This window comes from Lampetra fluviatilis, chromosome 25, assembly GCF_964198595.1.
Source record: "Lampetra fluviatilis chromosome 25, kcLamFluv1.1, whole genome shotgun sequence".
Lineage (NCBI taxonomy): Eukaryota > Metazoa > Chordata > Hyperoartia > Petromyzontiformes > Petromyzontidae > Lampetra > Lampetra fluviatilis.
Window position 1 is genome coordinate 5628419 of NC_136299.1, and position 19684 is coordinate 5648102.

The 19684-nt window shown below is 47.8% G+C and overlaps 1 protein-coding gene across 1 annotated transcript; it reads right to left on the reverse strand.

Moving 5' to 3' along the window:
- Nucleotides 1–267: 267 nt before the first annotated feature.
- On the reverse strand, nucleotides 268–19177 carry RECQL4 (RecQ like helicase 4). Its single transcript, XM_078868355.1, has 15 exons — nucleotides 19104–19177; nucleotides 18666–18802; nucleotides 17902–17985; nucleotides 16727–16918; nucleotides 15995–16174; nucleotides 15185–15383; nucleotides 14182–14450; nucleotides 13513–13647; nucleotides 12301–12775; nucleotides 11718–11847; nucleotides 11193–11365; nucleotides 5110–5290; nucleotides 3672–3837; nucleotides 1782–1881; nucleotides 268–459 (listed from the first exon to the last, which is right to left on the reverse strand). Exons 1-15 carry the CDS (start codon nucleotides 19117–19119, stop codon nucleotides 338–340), a joined length of 2559 nt encoding a protein of 852 aa, XP_078724481.1. The 5' UTR covers nucleotides 19120–19177; the 3' UTR covers nucleotides 268–337.
- Nucleotides 19178–19684: the final 507 nt, after the last annotated feature.

Here is a 19684-nt window from a genome sequence, read left to right on the forward strand (position 1 = left end):
TGTTAAACTATGCAAAGGGTGCATTGCCGTGTTAAACTACAAGCGGAAGTACCAGCTTCTCGGTGATGTGAACTTTGCCCCCTAAATCCCCACCTCTGAGTGCCCCTCCGTCGTGTGCAACAACCCCCAGGCACCCCCCCTAGCCTAGCACCCCCACTCCACGTGAGCAGCTCCTTGCGCCGAAAACCCAAGTGCCGCCACCTGGGCAACCATGGCCATGACCCCCACCCACCGTGTGCGTGGCGCTCGCTGATGGAGAGAGAGAGAGAGATCAAGAGATGCGCAGAGAGAGAGATCAAGAGAGAGACGCGGAGCGCCGTGAGCAGCGCGTGTCGGCTTAGCGGAGCCGCAGGATCTCCCGCTTGGCGACCTCCATGACGAAGTAGAAGTCAACGTCCAGGTGCCTCCTCCAAAAGCGCCGGTCTCGGCCCCACACCTTGGCAGGATACGCGGGGCTCCCTGCGCAGCAGCAGCAGCATCAGCAGCATCAGCGGCATCAGCAGCATCAGCGGCATCAGCAGCATCAGCAGCATCAGCAGCATCAGCAGCATCAGCAGGAGCAAGTGTCACTTGCAACCATCGCCATTCACCACTATTCACCAAAGCATTACCATCACCACCATTGCCATAAATGTCGTTTGTTTATTTCTGGCCGCTTCATGTTTTGGGCCTTGGAATGTTGATATAATAACGTGATTATGGTCACAGAATGGTGATGTTAATGGTTTAGTGGTGAGTGGAATATGGTGTTGAGTGTGATGGTATTGAGTGTGATGGTGGTGATGGTAATATTTTGGCGTTGGTGGTGAGTGAAGGTGGTTGTGATGTGATTGCTTTGAGATCAAAGTCTAGAATTGAACGACGTTGGTACGAGCCTCTTAACAGAGAGGATGGGAGATCATTCTATAGAGGAGCAGAGCGAGAGAAGAGCAGAAAGAGCACAGAGGTGACCTTCAGTGTGGTAGGTGGGTGAGTTGTTGTGACCTGCAGTGTGGTGAGTGGGTGAGTGTGTTGTTGTGATCTGCAGTGTGGTGGGTACGTGAGTTGTTGTGATCTGCAGTGTGGTGGGTGGGTGAGTGAGTTGTTGTGACCTGCAGTGTGGTGGGTGGGTGAGTGAGTTGTTGTGATCTGCAGTGTGGTGGGTGGGTACGTGAGTTGTTGTGATCTGCAGTGTGGTGGGTGGGTACGTGAGTTGTTGTGATCTGCAGTGTGGTGGGTGGGTGAGTGAGTTGTTGTGATCTGCAGTGTGGTGGGTGGGTGAGTGTGTTGTTGTGACCTGCAGTGTGGTGGGTGGGTGAGTGAGTTGTTGTGACCTGCAGTGTGGTGGTTGAACAGTGTGGATTAAACGGGACATTCGGTCTGGTAGACCAAGTCTTCATCATGGATGGAGGAATGAGTGAGTGTAGTAATAGGTTTTTACCCTTTCAACACCAATGGAGACTAGGCTCTAAGAAAAGCTGTCTCAGGTGTGGACCAATCAACTTCAAGGACAGTGCATATCATTATCAGAGTTGTTTCTTTTTGTTTGCATTTTGACTGCTTGTGTTGTGGTTATTGCAAACATGATGCCTTGTATAAAGGTGTCAGTTTTTGTACCAGTTGAAAGGGTAAAAACCTATGACTATATTTTGCCACTGGTAAAGGAGATGTCTCATAGTGAGTGAGTGTAGTTTACGAAAACAGTAACAGTAGCAATAGAAGAATGATAAGGGGATGACTGACTGACTGCCAGTGAGTGAAGTGAAACGGTGAGTGCTGGATCGTGATCACCCCGACCGTACCGATGCCGTGGAAGATGCGAGCGATGGCACGGGCAGAGAAGCTGCGGTCATGATGCAGACATAAGAAGGTGTTGATATCCCTGCTGACCTGCTCCTTCATCTGCAGGACACATCACCGCGTATCGCTTTCGTTGTGCGAACTTAAAATGTCTGGTGATCTCACATTTCGATTTCAAGCTTTCGTGACTGCAGGGATTCATCTTCTTGGTTCTTTCGGTAAAGTCACGTAGAAGGGAAATAATAAAATAATAAAAATACAACATAATAGAATACAATTCTGACGACGTTTCGGCCACAACGCAAGCAGCCGTCCTCAGGTGAAGAACAGGTCTGTCGGAAAAGACAGCGTCTGAATGTCTTTCCGACAGACCTGTTCTTCACCTGAGGACGGCTGCTTGCGTTGTGGCCGAAATGTCGTGAGAATTGTATTTTAATGTTTTATTTTTATTATTTTATTATTTCCCTTCTACGTGACTTTACCGAAAGAACCAAGAAGATCTCACATTTCTCACAAAATAACCCTTGGGTGTCATTGTAGAGGATATCAGTACAAAAGAAATACGCAGACAATTTTCCCCTCCTTCCCCATGATTGTCTCTCATGTAAAAATATAAATTTGTTGTTTTTGTACTCATACCATCAGCCACACGGCCCACTGGGAGTGCATACATTTAGCAGCATTGGTTCATCACAAGCAAACTCTGAAACGGTTTCGATATTTATTTGTCTCATTCGCAGAGCCAGGCTAGCTTAAATGCTGCCGAACTGCCAGATATTCACAAGCAAGGCCCCCCCCCCTCTCTCTGTTACACGTGATGACACCACAACCACGTGACTTTTCTTTTGTATTGTGCGCGGTGCTTTCAGCGCCACAGCGCGTGGATTTGTAACGTTTGTTTTATTTTCTTTGCTGGTGACTTTGTGTATTTCATATTGAAATCGCCTCCAGTGCTTTTGCTGCTGGCGGCAATAAAAGTTGTTTAAAAGTCAAAGTCTGTTACACGTGGGTCCGAGTTCAATGCAAGACTCCAATTTCATACATAGGCTATCACGACCAATGCGAGTCAACCTTCAGAAAAACGACAATAACACAACGCAAAACAATCACGAGATGAGCCCTCATCATGTACAGCGGTGGTTTAAACTGCGTTGAAGACAAGGTTTGTGAAATCTCTGTAGAATATGATTTGGAGGTCGCCGGTTCCTTCTCCCTGCAGTTGAAACAATAGCACAAGTTTCTTAAATCCCCTCCGCCCTCTCCGTCCACCCAACAGCGTCAAACGGGTTCACCACAGCGAGCTGATCGGCAGGTCGTGTGTAGTGCGGTAAAGTCTGGGTATGCCAACTCTTCAAATCCATCTCGTTCATCGTTCAAGATTAGACCGGATTAACCTTTTGAGCTCCCTCTTGCGGAGGTCCTGCCACCAGCAGCGGCATTAGCGAGCGACAGAGGTCGCAAACTGGTTTTGATTCCTTACCCGTACCCGTACCCGGCCGCACCAGGGTCGCAAACGGGTACCCGTACCCGGCCGTACCCGTACCCTACACGTACCCGGCCGGGTATGGGTAGGGTACGGGTATCGGGTACCTGATTGCGACCTCTGGGATGAAGCCATGTTGCAGGCGCGGGTGGGTTGATTCTAGGAACTTGAATTGTGAGAAGAGACAAGACGTTGGGAAATGAGTGACAAACGGTGACTCACCAGTGACTCACGGCCTACCCGTACCCATACCCGGCCGCACCAGGGTCGCAAACGAGTACCCATACCCAGCCAGGTATGGGTAGCCGGGTATCGGGTAGGGTACGGGTATCGGGTACCCGGTTGCGACCTCTGGCGAGCGAGCGAGCGTGGGGCCAGTGCGCGTGTTCACGTGCCCAGAGCCTCTTACCGATTTTGGGATGAGATCCTCCTCTGCTGCGCCTGCGCCGGACGTCATGCTGCTCTCCAGATCCCAGTGCTCGTCAAAGTAGCTCTTGAGCACTCGCTTCAGCTGCTCACTCCGCTTCACCAAACCGGAGCCGTCCACACAGTGGCCGCATGTTTCGAAGGCCACGCTGAACATGCAGAGAGAGAGTCATACCGGGCGGGCGGTTGCCACGAACGGCACAGGAGCAAGATTCACCGGGGAAATGCTCAGTCACAATGGAACAGGCCATGGCCGAAGCAGCCGTATCCCTGAAGTCCAGTTCTCACTATCGGTGCCGCTCGATGTTCAACCACGTAATCACGAACCCTACCATATTTACAGTGATGCCAACGATTATTTGATGTTGTGTATTGTGTCGTTTTGTATCAAACTAGGACCCATATTGAATAGAGATGGCCTTTGCTGATAAACATCAGGCGGTTCACCAGCATTCAAGCAAGGCTGACACTGCTGATGAGACACTGATTGTCGAAACCCGTCCAGAACGTTGCTTGTGTTGAACCAATGCTGTTGAAATGATGCACTCCGAGAAGGCCGTGCGGCCAATGGGATGTGCAATAAATACTTGTGTTTTGTTTTATGTGGCGAGACAGACAGGAAGAGTCGTTGCATTATTCATTAATTTTTCGATACCACCGTCTGCTTTGCAAGGGTGGGTGGCAAAATAACCACAAAACGTATTTCATACAAGTCGCAAGTTAACAGCTGCACAGCAGTGATAGTCTATGGCACGTTTGACCGAGTGCGATGTCCACTGTCTAAATATAAACTGTATAAATATAAACCGAAAACAGGTAGTCCTCTACTTACGATGGAGATGCGTTACGACGACCCCATCGTAAGTCAAAAATATCGTAAGTCGAACATGTCCTCGCCTGCCCAGGTGATAATTTAGCAAAACATAGCAATGTCCCTTCTTCCATCAAGCGATTATCCACGTGAATAAATCGATAACGGCAGAGGGATTGTTTCAGAGTCCTGCTTGGTCCTAACTTTTTGGACTTATTCTCGTAGTGATGAAGCAATGACGTGTAAAACACATTATTTACTCTGCTAATCCTCCCCATAGTAGCTGTTACATAGCTAATAATCTAAACTGAATTTCTTCACGAAAGTTTCGGTAAAAACATTTTTTTTATTGTTGTTTGAAACGTAGCACTGCACAGTTTCTGTTTTTTTTTTCAATATGGGCAGCGCACCCTAAACCCTTAGCGGGTCACCCACGAGTACCCGGACCCGAGGCGCGGCTCAGATCTCGTTACATCGCAACGTCGCTAGGAGGTGGCAGCGGCTCGGGGGGGGGGGGCACATCCAGCAGGTGGATTGATCACGGCCGATCGCGACGACGACGACACCGAGCGAGGGTTACGGTCGACCGCCATCCGTTCCGTGGCGGTACCTCTGGAAGGCCGTGAAGCAGCAGCGCAGCTGGTACAGCTCGACGCGCTCCTGCGCGAGCACGCGGCCGTGCAGCGCGGCACACAGCTCGTCGTGCTCCTCGTCACGCAGGTCCCCCGGGGAGCGGAAGCGGAACGCCAGCTCGTGGAACTCCACCAGCACGGAGCTCTTGTTCGCCTGCCCTGTACTCCACGCACGCACGCACGCCACCGCTGCGTTACTGACCTCTGAGGCCACCGTTGCTGCAGGCATTCGCCAAAGCTGCGAGTGCTCTGCCTGCACTAGGGTTTTTTGTTGCACACTCGAAATGAAGGACGTGGGCAGGTGCTCCAAATCGAGGGCAAGCACATTTATTTATTGTGGTTAATATTAATCTTGTGAAGAACCGCACCGTCACTCTGTAAAATGCAACAACGCGTGTTACACGCAGCAATTCTTCCGAGACGCCATTAACCACGTGGCTGGTTTACACGTGCGGTTATTCATTAACCCTACCAGCCACCTACAGGCCCAACTCAGTCATCACATGCTGCTGTACACACATGCATTGATGCACTGCACAGCACATCAGGACCTTCCCAGAACCACACTTTACTCCCTTGCTGCACAAGGATATAATTAAAAGAGTGATCCATTCCTAATGTGCCACATTTTATTTTTTGATTAACAGTCACCGACTACAGGCCCAAGTGCCCAAAATGGCAAGCAGGCCAACAACAAATCAGCACCAGCAAAGTTCTACGATTAGTCTGGAATATAGCGTAACACTAATCATCATCAAAATCATCCATGATTAATCCACTGTTGGATGAAGGCCTCTCCTAGCCAACATCACCATTATATACTCGTTGGTTCTTTCGGTAAAGTCACGTAGGTATAACATAAAATAAATCACGACGTTTCGATTGCAACACAAGCAAAAGGTGGGAAAACCACAGCAAGACATTTTCAGGTGGGAAAACCACAGCAAGAAATTTCCAGGTGGGAAAACCACAGCAAGAAATTGTCAGGTGGGAAAATCACAGCAAGAAATTTCCAGGTGGGAAAATCACAGCAAGAAATTTTCAGGTGGGAAAATCACAGCAAGAAATTTCCAGGTGGGAAAATCACAGCAAGAAATTTCCAGGTGGGAAAACCACAGCAAGAAATTTCCAGGTGGGAAAACCACAGCAAGAAATTGTCAGGTGGGAAAATCACAGCAAGAAATTTCCAGGTGGGAAAATCACAGCAAGAAATTTCCAGGTGGGAAAATCACAGCAAGAAATTTTCAGGTGGGAAAATCACAGCAAGAAATTTCCAGGTGGGAATATCACAGCAAGAAATTTCCAGGTGGGAAAATCACAGCAAGAAATTTTCAGGTGGGAAAATCACAGCAAGAAATTTCCAGGTGGGAATATCACAGCAAGAAATTGTCAGGTGGGAAAATCACAGCAAGAAATTTCCAGGTGGGAAAATCACAGCAAGAAATTTCCAGGTGGGAAAATCACAGCAAGAAATTTTCAGGTGGGAAAATCACAGCAAGAAATTTCCAGGTGGGAAAACCACAGCAAGAAATTGTCAGGTGGGAAAATCACAGCAAGAAATTTTCAGGTGGGAAAATCACAGCAAGAAATTTCCAGGTGGGAAAACCACAGCAAGAAATTTCCAGGTGGGAAAACCACAGCAAGAAATTGTCAGGTGGGAAAATCACAGCAAGAAATTTCCAGGTGGGAAAATCACAGCAAGAAATTTCCAGGTGGGAAAATCACAGCAAGAAATTTTCAGGTGGGAAAATCACAGCAAGAAATTTCCAGGTGGGAAAACCACAGCAAGAAATTTTCAGGTGGGAAAATCACAGCAAGAAATTTCCAGGTGGGAAAACCACAGCAAGAAATTTTCAGGTGGGAAAATCACAGCAAGAAATTTCCAGGTGGGAAAATCACAGCAAGAAATTTTCAGGTGGGAAAATCACAGCAAGAAATTTTCAGGTGGGAAAATCACAGCAAGAAATTTCCAGGTGGGAAAACCACAGCAAGAAATTTTCAGGTGGGAAAATCACAGCAAGAAATTTTCAGGTGGGAAAATCACAGCAAGAAATTTTCAGGTGGGAAAATCACAGCAAGAAATTTTCAGGTGAGAATATCACAGCAAGAAATTTTCAGGTGAAAAAATCACAGCAAGAAATTTCCAGGTGGGAATATCACAGCAAGAAATTTTCAGGTGGGAAAACCACAGCAAGAAATTTCCAGGTGGGAAAATCACAGCAAGAAATTTTCAGGTGGGAAAATCACAGCAAGAAATTTTCAGGTGGGAAAATCACAGCAAGAAATTTCCAGGTGGGAAAATCACAGCAAGAAATTTCCAGGTGGGAATATCACAGCAAGAAATTTTCAGGTGGGAATATCACAGCAAGAAATTTCCAGGTGGGAAAATCACAGCAAGAAATTTCCAGGTGGGAAAATCACAGCAAGAAATTTTCAGGTGGGAATATCACAGCAAGAAATTTCCAGGTGAAAATATCACAGCAAGAAATTTCCAGGTGGGAAAATCACAGCAAGAAATTTCCAGGTGGGAAAATCACAGCAAGAAATTTTCAGGTGGGAAAATCACAGCAAGAAATTTTCAGGTGGGAAAATCACAGCAAGAAATTGTCAGGTGGGAAAACCACAGCAAGAAATTGTCAGGTGGGAAAACCACAGCAAGAAATTTTCAGGTGGGAAAATCACAGCAAGAAATTTTCAGGTGGGAAAATCACAGCAAGAAATTTTCAGGTGGGAAAATCACAGCAAGAAATTTTCAGGTGGGAAAACCACAGCAAGAAATTTCCAGGTGGGAAAATCACAGCAAGAAAATTTCAGGTGGGAAAATCACAGCAAGACATTTTCAGGTGGGAAAATCACAGCAAGAAATTTTCAGGTGGGAAAATCACAGCAAGAAATTTTCAGGTGGGAAAACCACAGCAAGAAATTGTCAGGTGGGAAAACCACAGCAAGAAATTGTCAGGTGGGAAAACCACAGCGAGAAATTTTCAGGTGGGAAAATCACAGCAAGAAATTTTCAGGTGGGAAAATCACAGCAAGAAATTTTCAGGTGGGAAAATCACAGCAAGAAATTTTCAGGTGGGAAAACCACAGCAAGAAATTTTCAGGTGGGAAAACCACAGCAAGAAATTTCCAGGTGGGAAAATCACAGCAAGAAATTTTCAGGTGGGAAAATCACAGCAAGAAATTTTCAGGTGGGAAAATCACAGCAAGAAATTTTCAGGTGGGAAAATCACAGCAAGAAATTTTCAGGTGGGAAAATCACAGCAAGAAATTTCCAGGTGGGAAAATCACAGCAAGAAATTTTCAGGTGGGAAAATCACAGCAAGAAATTTCCAGGTGGAAAAATCACAGCAAGAAATTTCCAGGTGGGAAAATCACAGCAAGAAATTTTCAGGTGGGAAAATCACAGCAAGAAATTTCCAGGTGGGAAAATCACAGCAAGAAATTTCCAGGTGGGAATATCACAGCAAGAAATTTTCAGGTGGGAATATCACAGCAAGAAATTTCCAGGTGGGAAAATCACAGCAAGAAATTTCCAGGTGGGAAAATCACAGCAAGAAATTTCCAGGTGGGAATATCACAGCAAGAAATTTTCAGGTGGGAATATCACAGCAAGAAATTTCCAGGTGGGAAAATCACAGCAAGAAATTTCCAGGTGGGAAAATCACAGCAAGAAATTTCCAGGTGGGAATATCACAGCAAGAAATTTTCAGGTGGGAATATCACAGCAAGAAATTTCCAGGTGGGAAAATCACAGCAAGAAATTTCCAGGTGGGAAAACCACAGCAAGAAATTGTCAGGTGGGAAAATCACAGCAAGAAATTTCCAGGTGGGAAAATCACAGCAAGAAATTTTCAGGTGGGAATATCACAGCAAGAAATTTCCAGGTGGGAAAATCACAGCAAGAAATTTTCAGGTGGGAAAATCACAGCAAGAAATTTTCAGGTGGGAAAACCACAGCAAGAAATTTTCAGGTGGGAAAACCACAGCAAGAAATTTCCAGGTGGGAAAATCACAGCAAGAAATTTTCAGGTGGGAAAATCACAGCAAGACATTTTCAGGTGGGAAAATCACAGCAAGAAATTTCCAGGTGGGAAAATCACAGCAAGAAATTTTCAGGTGGGAAAATCACAGCAAGAAATTTTCAGGTGGGAAAATCACAGCAAGAAATTTTCAGGTGGGAAAATCACAGCAAGAAATTTTCAGGTGGGAATATCACAGCAAGAAATTTTCAGGTGGGAAAATCACAGCAAGAAATTTTCAGGTGGGAAAACCACAGCAAGAAATTTTCAGGTGGGAAAATCACAGCAAGAAATTTTCAGGTGGGAATATCACAGCAAGAAATTTTCAGGTGGGAAAATCACAGCAAGAAATTTTCAGGTGGGAAAATCACAGCAAGAAATTTTCAGGTGGGAATATCACAGCAAGAAATTTTCAGGTGGGAAAATCACAGCAAGAAATTTTCAGGTGGGAAAATCACAGCAAGAAATTTTCAGGTGAGAATATCACAGCAAGAAATTGTCAGGTGGGAATATCACAGCAAGAAATTTTCAGGTGGGAAAATCACAGCAAGAAATTTTCAGGTGGGAAAATCACAGCAAGAAATTTTCAGGTGGGAATATCACAGCAAGAAATTTTCAGGTGGGAAAATCACAGCAAGAAATTGTCAGGTGGGAAAATCACAGCAAGAAATTTCCAGGTGGGAAAATCACAGCAAGAAATTTTCAGGTGGGAAAATCACAGCAGGAAATTTTCAGGTGGGAAAATCACAGCAAGAAATTTCCAGGTGGGAAAATCACAGCAAGAAATTTCCAGGTGGGAAAATCACAGCAAGAAATTTCCAGGTGGGAAAAATCACAGCAAGAAATTTTCAGGTGAGAATATCACAGCAAGAAATTTCCAGGTGGGAAAATCACAGCAAGAAATTTTCAGGTGAGAATATCACAGCAAGAAATTTTCAGGTGGGAAAATCACAGCAAGAAATTTCCAGGTGGGAAAATCACAGCAAGAAATTTTCAGGTGAGAATATCACAGCAAGAAATTTTCAGGTGGGAAAATCACAGCAAGAAATTTTCAGGTGGGAAAATCACAGCAAGAAATTTCCAGGTGGGAAAATCACAGCAAGAAATTTCCAGGTGGGAAAATCACAGCAAGAAATTTTCAGGTGAGAATATCACAGCAAGAAATTTTCAGGTGGGAAAATCACAGCAAGAAATTTCCAGGTGAGAATATCACAGCAAGAAATTTTCAGGTGGGAAAATCACAGCAAGAATTTTTTAGGTGGGAAAACCACAGCAAGAAATTTTCAGGTGAGAATATCACAGCAAGAAATTTTCAGGTGGGAAAATCACAGCAAGCAATTTTCAGGTGGGAAAATCACAGCAAGAAATTGTCAGGTGGGAAAATCACAGCAAGAAATTTCCAGGTGGGAAAATCACAGCAAGAAATTTTCAGGTGGGAAAATCACAGCAAGAAATTTTCTTGCTGTGGTTTCCCCACCTTTTGCTTGTGTTGCAATCGAAACGTCGTTATTTAATTTATACATGACTTTACCGAAAGAATCAAAGAGTATGGATCCCTGCAGTCACGAAAACTTCAAATCTAGATCACCATTATATATTTTTCAAGGCAATTGCTCAACACAGGTGGAAAAGTCCAAAATATCAAGTGGCCAGGAACAAACGGCACTGTCAAAGTTGCAATAGGTGCATGTTCCTCCGGGTTTTCCCTCCACATGTAGAAATATGAGTTTAGAGTATTTGGCTGCTATAAATTTCCACATGATAAGCCACTTCGTTGAGCTATCATTTGTGGCCAGGTCGCTCCTGAAAAAGAGCTACATAGCTCAGTGGGCCTTACCTGGTAAAATTACAATTCTTTAGTTTTGTTTGAGTTTGGCAAGATTGATAACATAATGAGGCGACTGACCGCCGGTGAGCGAGTGACTGGAGGAGTGAATCAGTGAGTGCTGGATCACCAATCACCCCGACTGCTTCATGTTGCAGTCTATCAAAGGTGCACAATCGTGCGCAGCACTGCTTTACGCACGAACGTGACCTACCCCCACGGGGCTCCTTCTGCCACTGCAGCTGCAGCAGGTCCCTCTTGACGGCATACAGCTCCCAGGCCATGCTATCGCACAGCTCCACCACGTCGAACTCCAGCTCGCTCCGGCCCTCAAAGCTCTGTCCCCTCAAGCGCTCGCGGGCAATCACCACGGCCACCGGCAAACAGCTGCCAAGACAGAACAAATACACGCCCCTTACTCTCAATGCACGAAGACACCGCAATCCTTTGCTCTTACAACAATAAAACCAGTCAGGTGGTTCAGTGGCAGAGCAAGTGGCTTCGCAATCGGAAGGTTACGATTTCAAACCCGGCTTGGGGGTTGACTCTGCCCATCATCCATCTGGGATCGATAAAACGAGCACCGCTTTGTGAGGAAGGCAACAGTGCTCGTCCTAAAGAGAGACTCGTCCCACCATAGGAATGTGTTTTTTTCTACCACAGGCTTATGGCTTCAAACGGGGAAACGAAAACCCGGCCGGTTCTCAGAGCGACCCCCTCTGACTTGTGCGCTCGTCACCTCTTTGCGATCTGGCGGAGCTGCGCAGGCCCCGCGTAGCAGCGGATGCGGCAGGTGGCCATGGTCGGGTGCAGGCACTCCACCCAGCGCCGCGGGTGCAGCTCCAGATAGCACAGCAGAGTCTCGATGCCTGCGAGCCACAGAACGGCGGCGTGAACGCATCCCATTATGAAGAACACTCGCTAATTATTATCGCAACGACGACACTTCTTTACTCTTTCAGGACAGTCCTGCCAAGTTTTCTCAGGAAGGGACTGGAATTGCAAAGCGTCATCCCAATTGAGTAATTTGCAGATTATTTTTTTATTCAGCATTGAGATTTTGGCCAATACCGGACACATTGTGTCTTTTTTTGCTATGCTAGTAAATCAGAGAACCCAGAGGAAATCCATGGCAGAACAGGGGTATAAAACCACACAAAGGTACCCGGGTCTAGAATCAAACCCAGGCCCATCTTGTTGAGGCACGAGCACTACCACTGCGCCAAAGTTCCGCCAAAATGCTGTGTGAATCGAACAAAATGACGTGTGAATAACACACAATCAATGCCGTGTGACTCGCTGGTCTAGGAATAGAACATCACCTTCTTCTATCATGTCCAGGGCCTCCACGTTGGATTCAATGGGGATTGCCCTTTCGTGACCATTGCACAGCCTTGGAACCCCAGCCTCTCGCTCTCCCTCGTTTCCATCGTTTCCATTCCAGCGAGAATCCAAGGGACGAGAGAGATGAGCTGAACCGTCACCGCCACCCGTGGCAAAAGCATCGCCAAGTCCCGTCGCTTGCAAAGTAGGGTCCTCATGGGTTCCGCCTTGAGGACCGGGGGACGCTCTACGTTGGGAATCTGTCACCTTTTCCAACGCATCATCCTCTTGTGGAAATGGTTTATCCGCAGCCCCCCTTGCTGACATTATGTCGTCGGAGCACGGATTCTCAACCGACTCCTGCTCGCCGGATTCCTCGACGACGTGAGAACACTCGGCCGTGGCGGTCTCCGATACGGGGTCGGGGATATCTGCCATCTCGTCATCACGCACGTAACCAAACTCCTTCTCCATCTGCGGCACACACGCCCCACAGAAATACAACGCTAAGCGCACACTTGACACGTTTCAGTGGAAACCGTAATGTACAGCGCACTGCTGGATGTTGGTCGTGGGGGGTTATTGACCATACTTCACCACATTGGTCAGTGCAATCGTTAACGATGCTCACCCGTGGCTTGGGATAAAACTCAGGTCACCGAATCCATAGTGCAGCGCACTAACCAGCATGCTATATTCAACTCCTATAACCAAGAGAGCCTTGCACATTTATTGAATATACAAACCAATTACATTTTCAGTAATGGTCAATGCTGCATGCAAGTTTCCAAGTTATGCCAGTAAGTGAGGAAACTGTACTTGAATTACAACTCCAGTGTAGGTGACTGGGAACCCTCGTGATTATTAAGCTCAGTTATCCAGAAAGCCTCAGGGTCTCAAGACTCTTTTTGAAGACAGTTCTGCCAAGTTTTCCCAGTAGGAGGTGACGATTGTTACAATTCCCAATTTTTAGAAAAGGAGCAAATTTGGACTGTGGTGCCGGCATGCAATGGCCTATTCTGATTCAAACGGCGTTACAGGATCTTTAACGTCCAACTATCAGTAGAGTAGACGATGCTTAGTATTTTACGGTTAATACCACGCCACTGCACTATTAACCGGGATGAGCTTCCAGATAAGAACCGCGAACTTTTGCAACAAGCGGCAAACGCGCTAATTCTGGACCACGTGCCGAGTTATATAAACTTCACCTCCAGCTGTTGTCTGCAAAGGTGCAGCTGCCTGCACTTGCAGGCAGGAAACACCTTCTGCAGGAGCTTCTTCACGGTGATCCTGTCAATGGTGTTGGCGTAGATGTGTCGGCGCAGCTCCTGCAGGTCTCTGGCCTGCAGTGGAATGAAGAGTTAGTTCACAGGAGGCACATTCCGCTCCGTGGCGCAGGCAGCTCGCGAGACCGACACCCAATCCACTGTGCAAATCAGCCAATTAATCCCATTGTTTTCTTCCGCAACATCTCTGCCACTGAGGCTTTCTTTAACAGTTTCAGAGCACAGGCCCAAAATGGCAGGCAGCACTATTACAGTTGTAATCGGTAAGAGTGAACATTTTTCTTGAATTGAGCCAGGTTATTAGAGCTTGGGAAAAGAGATGACAGGATGGAATTCCAAAGTCAAATGTGCGTCCAAGAACCCGCGACAGTTTTTTGTATGCATTGAAAATGAAAAGGTCAAAACATTCAAATTCCTGAATGCCCTGCCCTGTCCCATTACGAACTCAACACAATGATCCAACAAGTGCCACTCCCTGGTATTTGCACGTGACATTCCACTTGAACATCAGGCAGTGACATGGCCCAGCGCACAGTCTCGTTTGAGTAGGAAATCACTTTAAAATGTTCTGTTGTTGCCGAGTCGCGGTACCTCCGAATCGAGGAACATGTGGCAGTGGGCCGGCTCGCCGTCGCGGCCTGCCCTTCCGATCTCCTGCACGTAGCTCTCGAAGCTCTTGGGCATATTGTAGTGCACGATGGCCCGCACGTCGGCCTTGTCAAGCCCCATTCCAAAGGCCACGGTGGCCACCACGATGCGCAGGGCACCTCGCATGAAACGTGTCTGGACTGCCTTCCTCTCGGCGGCCGTCATGCCCGCATGGTACGAGTCTGCAGACCACCGGGACACCTTGGCGGAGGCTGCAGCATCCCAGCGGCGAGATAAAGGTGAGCACTCATCAGAGGTCCATGCATCACAGAGGTTACAACACGCTATTGATACATTAGACGAAGTTATAATTTGCGTAGTTTCCTGAATCATTGATGGTAAACTGACAGATGCTTTTGGCAAGAACCCTCTCTGCGATGGGATGTGTACAAAATACTTTTATTTTTTATCTTGAGGGACAGATGTGAGGAGACAAATCATCTGCTAAGATATGCGGGCTCTCCTCTAATTCTGGAGTTAGTCCTGGTCTCCTGCTGAAGACAACTATACCCCCACACCAACTGTCTTGTTGGTTTCTGTTCTGGGACTAAACACTGCTCTCTATTTCCTTGCAACATTAGACACTGACATATATATCTAACACTCGGTTAATTCTGTGGGCATATTAACCGTAACAAATATGCGCCGTCTGCCTTACAAGAGACGTCAAAGTTCCCGTGACATAATTTGAAAAACGTAAGCTGTTGCGTGCCAGCGTCATGGTCCAAATATAAAAACATCACTTGCAAATTACTGTAATTGGGCAACACACAGCAATCGTCGCTCCCAACGATCAACATTGGCAGGAACCACCTTAAAAAGTCACGAGACTCAGTGAAGCTCTCCTGGGCCAACACGAGGAATAATAACGACACCTCATTTTGCATCGCCAAAAAGGCACGCACCACCACCAGACGACACGCACGCACACGCCCTCTCCACACACCCTTCTTCTGCTTTCGTTTGCCACTGGTCGCCCCCGACTTGGACTCGGCATCGGCGGCGGGCGCAAGCGAAGTGGAGAAGTCTTGCAGACTGGTCCTGAGCAGAGCGGCAATGCGCGCCGTCTCCTCCCTCCGCGTGCAGTAAACAATGATGGACTCCAGGCTCTCAAACCGTGGGCTCTTCAGAAGCTCCACAAGCGCCTGCGGACAAGCAACAGCGGCATCGACTTCATTTTACTTTGTTGACGCACTCGCTGTGCACAGGGGCCCAAAGGCCCAAGTTGTCAAGTGGCCAGCAACAAATAGCGCTATCAAGCTGTAATAGATAAACGGGTAACGCGTTACTTCAATTGACCGAGGTTATTGTAAGTGTTTGGGAAAAAAACAATGGGAGGAAATTCCAAAGTGGAGCAGAGGGGGGGATAAGCAGAAAGAGAAGCGTAGGTGACCTGCAGTGGGGTGAGTGGGTGAGTGGGTGGGTGGGTGGGTGTGCGAGGGAATGGCTGAATGTGCTGTTGTAACCTGCAATGTGGTGGTAGTTGAACCCAGTGTAGATGAGATGAGAGAGTCAGTGGTATTAGTGGTAGAAGAGTGACAAGGAGGTGACTGACCGCCGGTGAGCGAGTGACTCGAGCGCTGGATATTATAAAGTGCTGCTGTACTGGTTACATTCAGGGCTTTTAATGGCAGCAGCAGCTGACATGGAAATGCATAATAAATTAACACACCCAATTACAGCACATCACCAACACAATTATGTAATCGTTTCATGATGTCTCCGGCTAATCTGGTGCATATTTAGCGAATCTTACGCGGTCACGGTCTGGGTCGCAGGAGATCGTAAGCAGCAGGTTTGGGGGAACATCGACCACTCGCACGGCCGCTCCGTCTCCTGTGATGCCGATGTGACGTGAGATCTGAGCGACCGTGTTCTGGGTCGCCGTAGCCGTGAGGCCCAGCATGCAGCGAATGCCCATCTGGTCTCTTAGCACCTAGAGTCGGCACAAAGATACACCTGATAATTGTACACAGATACACAGACATACCTACAGACAGCACGCAGGTACACCTAGTCAAGCACACAGATACACCTGTCACCTGTACACAGATACACAGACATCTTTACAGACAGCACGCAGATTCACCTACAGTCAAGCACACAGATACACCTGACAATTGTACACAGATACACAGACATACCGACAGACAGCACGCAGATACACCTACAGTCAAGCACAGATACACCTGCCACCTGTACACAGATACACAGACATACCTACAGACAGCACGCAGGTACACCTAGTCAAGCACACAGATACACCTGACACCTGTACACAGATACACAGACATCTTTACAGACAGCACGCAGGTACACCTACAGTCAAGCACACAGATACACCTGCCACCTGTACACAGATACATGAACATACCTACAGACAGCACACACACACAACTCCAGACAGCACACAAATACTCCTATCGATAGGACACCGATGCACAGATGCACCTGACACTTCCAGACGGCACCGGGACTCAGCGTTCACCTTGCACAGGCGCAGATAGGAGGGCCGGAAGTTGTGTGACCACTCAAAGAGGCAGTGCGCCTCGTCGATGCAGGCGAAGGCAATGGGAGGCAGCTGGTGCACGGGGGGCAGGCACGTCAATCCCGCGCCGCCACGCCCCCCCACCAGCGCCTCGGGGGACAGGAGGAGCACGTGCACCGCACCCTCCTTCACCTGCGGCACACACGCACGCCGTTTGTGTGCCAGGCAGTGGTGGCTATGCATGCCTGTAATCCAGCACTGTGGAGGGACGGTGGATCGGACAAATAACAAATTTTGCAAAACTCTGTCTCCATGGGCATAGAGGTGCAATACCATAGCTCGACAGCAAAATGCAGTACAGCAAGTGTGGACTCGGATCATCTGTCCCTTCTGTATGAGATAGAGTTTTGCCTCCTCGCATGCAATGAGTGTTCTCCATGTGCTTCGGTTTACCCTACATGTACAAACACTCACTAATTGGCTGAAAACATCTTAATATATAGAGAACTGCAGAGCAGTGTTTGGTGCCAGCTCACCACCTGGCAGGCTTCAAAAGCTTGTCTGTGGTTCCTACTCAGCGATTGTGAGATGCAATCTGCATGAACGGCACTGCTCATGCGATATGAAAATCCTACATTTAGTTTTCTTATTGCGTGGTAAAGGTCCAGCCCTGCAATTTCTAGCTCGTGCCACTGCCGCCAAAAGGGCCTCCATCTGTCATCTTGGAAGAGGTGGACGTACCCACACTTTACCCCACCATACCCGGCCTTCCGGTTGACTATTTCTTGAGTACCCATTTATATTGTTGGGTGGACATCGGTTCCCAAGTCATGTGTGACAGTGATCTACAACTGATGTAAAGTTGCTGGTGCCAGTGTGTGCAGCTAGCTGCGGCATTAAGAACACCGCATCCTTTCGATAACGAGTTTATTTTTGCACCAATTTCTATTTGGTCCATTGCTGTAGTTTGTTTTATATGGTGACCCAGGTCAGTCTTGCAAATAAGACTCATCCTGACCTCCTGATTGTGCACCTGGATACACAGAATAAGCTTCAAACTACAGATGCCGCAACAGAGACAACGGAGATCAGGGTGCATAGATTACAGGGGGCTCCGAGGTCTGGGGACACAGCAAGAACCCGCGGGGCAGGGCAGTCATTGCCATCGCCCCTACCTTCGCGATGACACTTGCGCGCTGTGCTTTGGTCATGTTCGAGTGAATGCAGGCGGCCTTCAACCCGGGAGGCAGTCCCGACACCTGACACGCAGACCAGCAGCACAAACCGCAACATTCAAGGGGGCAGTGGCCACACGGCCCAACGGTAATAGATCAAGGGTAGCACCGGTTGCTAATCGTTAAGGTACACGGCTCGAATATGGCAGACCACCCTGGTTAATACAGCAGTGTCGAGTAACCGTAAAACACTACGTGCCGTCTGCTTCACTGTGAGTTGCGGCCGTTACGCCCGTAAATTTGCGCGCGTTATAAATTGCATTATTATTATTAAAAGAAGAATATTGTGTGCCACGTCACGGTACAAATTTGCCAATTCTTGTAAATTACCCACAAATTACTCAATTGGGAAAAATAGCAATTACCACCCCCTACTGGAAAACTAATGACCACTCGTAACTCGTAAGCCGGTGCCGAGTCACCTTGTGCCACAAAAGGGCAGCTGTCACTGGGTGCCTCCTTCAAATGTTTCAGACGAGATGTGATGCAAGGCGCTTTGAGTAGCCGAGGCATCATGTAAATGCAAAGAGATGAATATTATAAAGTGGACTGCCGAGTATTGTGCCAGTACAGTACAATGCCACGCCGCGCCAGCACAACCCCCCGAGGTAGTGTCAGCACTGAGGCCGCAGGCAGGGAGGGGACCCAATCACGGAGGAGATGCAGCAGCTGTGAGGACACGGTCAGGCCCGCGCGATCATCACCTGGTCATCCATCAGGGACACGAGCGGGGAGATGACCAGGGTGATGCAGGCCGAGCGGCGTGCGTACATCAGCGCCGGTAGCTGATAGCAGAGGGACTTCCCTGCACCAGTGGAGAGCACCACAAGACTGGAAAGGCCTGCATAGGGATATGAAGATGTCGAGAGATGAGAGGAGATGTGAGGAGATACGACACGAGGACGAGGGGAGGCAGGGACACAAGGCGACAGGGATGACACGGGGAGATGGGGAGATGGGAATAACATGGGGACACAGAGACACAGGAAGTATCTTATCGTTACTACACCCTGCAGTAATAACCAGGGCGGCCTTCCGGGTTCATACCGCGAAGCTCTGCAACATGCGGCAAATGCGCCAACGCTGGATCATGTCAATTAGAGAGAGGAGGTCTCCATGAGGGGCAGTGGTGGGGGTCTCACCAGACAGAATGCGCATGACGATCGCCTCCTGCCCAGGCCGGAACGAGGAAAACCCGAGCGACTTCAGTACCGAGAACACCTCACGCGGTGTGGCTGCGATGACAGAGACACCCACACGCATTTCACCAACACTCCCCACACCACAAATAGTGAAACACGTGTCTATTCCTGGCAGTGAGACAGGAATGTCAATCGAACACACAGGATCATTTATTGTCACCTTTATCTATGTAGTTGCTTATCAAGTAGATTTAGTTTAAATAGGTGAGAACTAAAGAGACCAGAATAGCATCATGTGCAAGAGTGATCTGGGTCACTTTTACATTCTCTACAACGAAGCCAATGCTTGTTATGTTGTGTATTATAGTTTTGCGTTAAACTAAGACCCACATCAAATAGAGAGAGTCCTTGTCTATAAACATCTGGCAGTTCACCGGGATTGATTTGATTCAACCAAGCACGACTCTGTTGATGAGACACTGCCTGTCGAAACCGGTTGAGGGTTTTGCTCGTGTTGCTTAACGAATGTTGCCGAATTATGCGCTCCCATAAGGCTGTGTCGCTGATGGGATGTATAATCA

Bases quoted from the DNA above. Each gene is read 5' to 3' on its own strand.
- RECQL4 (XM_078868355.1), bottom strand. The intron at 14,451-15,184 runs GTGTGTGGAGAG...GGGATGCTGCAG, and splicing joins CAAACGAAAGCAGAAGAAGG to CCTCCGCCAAGGTGTCCCGG. The intron at 11,366-11,717 runs GTGACGAGCGCA...CTGTCTTGGCAG, and splicing joins CTCCGCCAGATCGCAAAGAG to CTGTTTGCCGGTGGCCGTGG.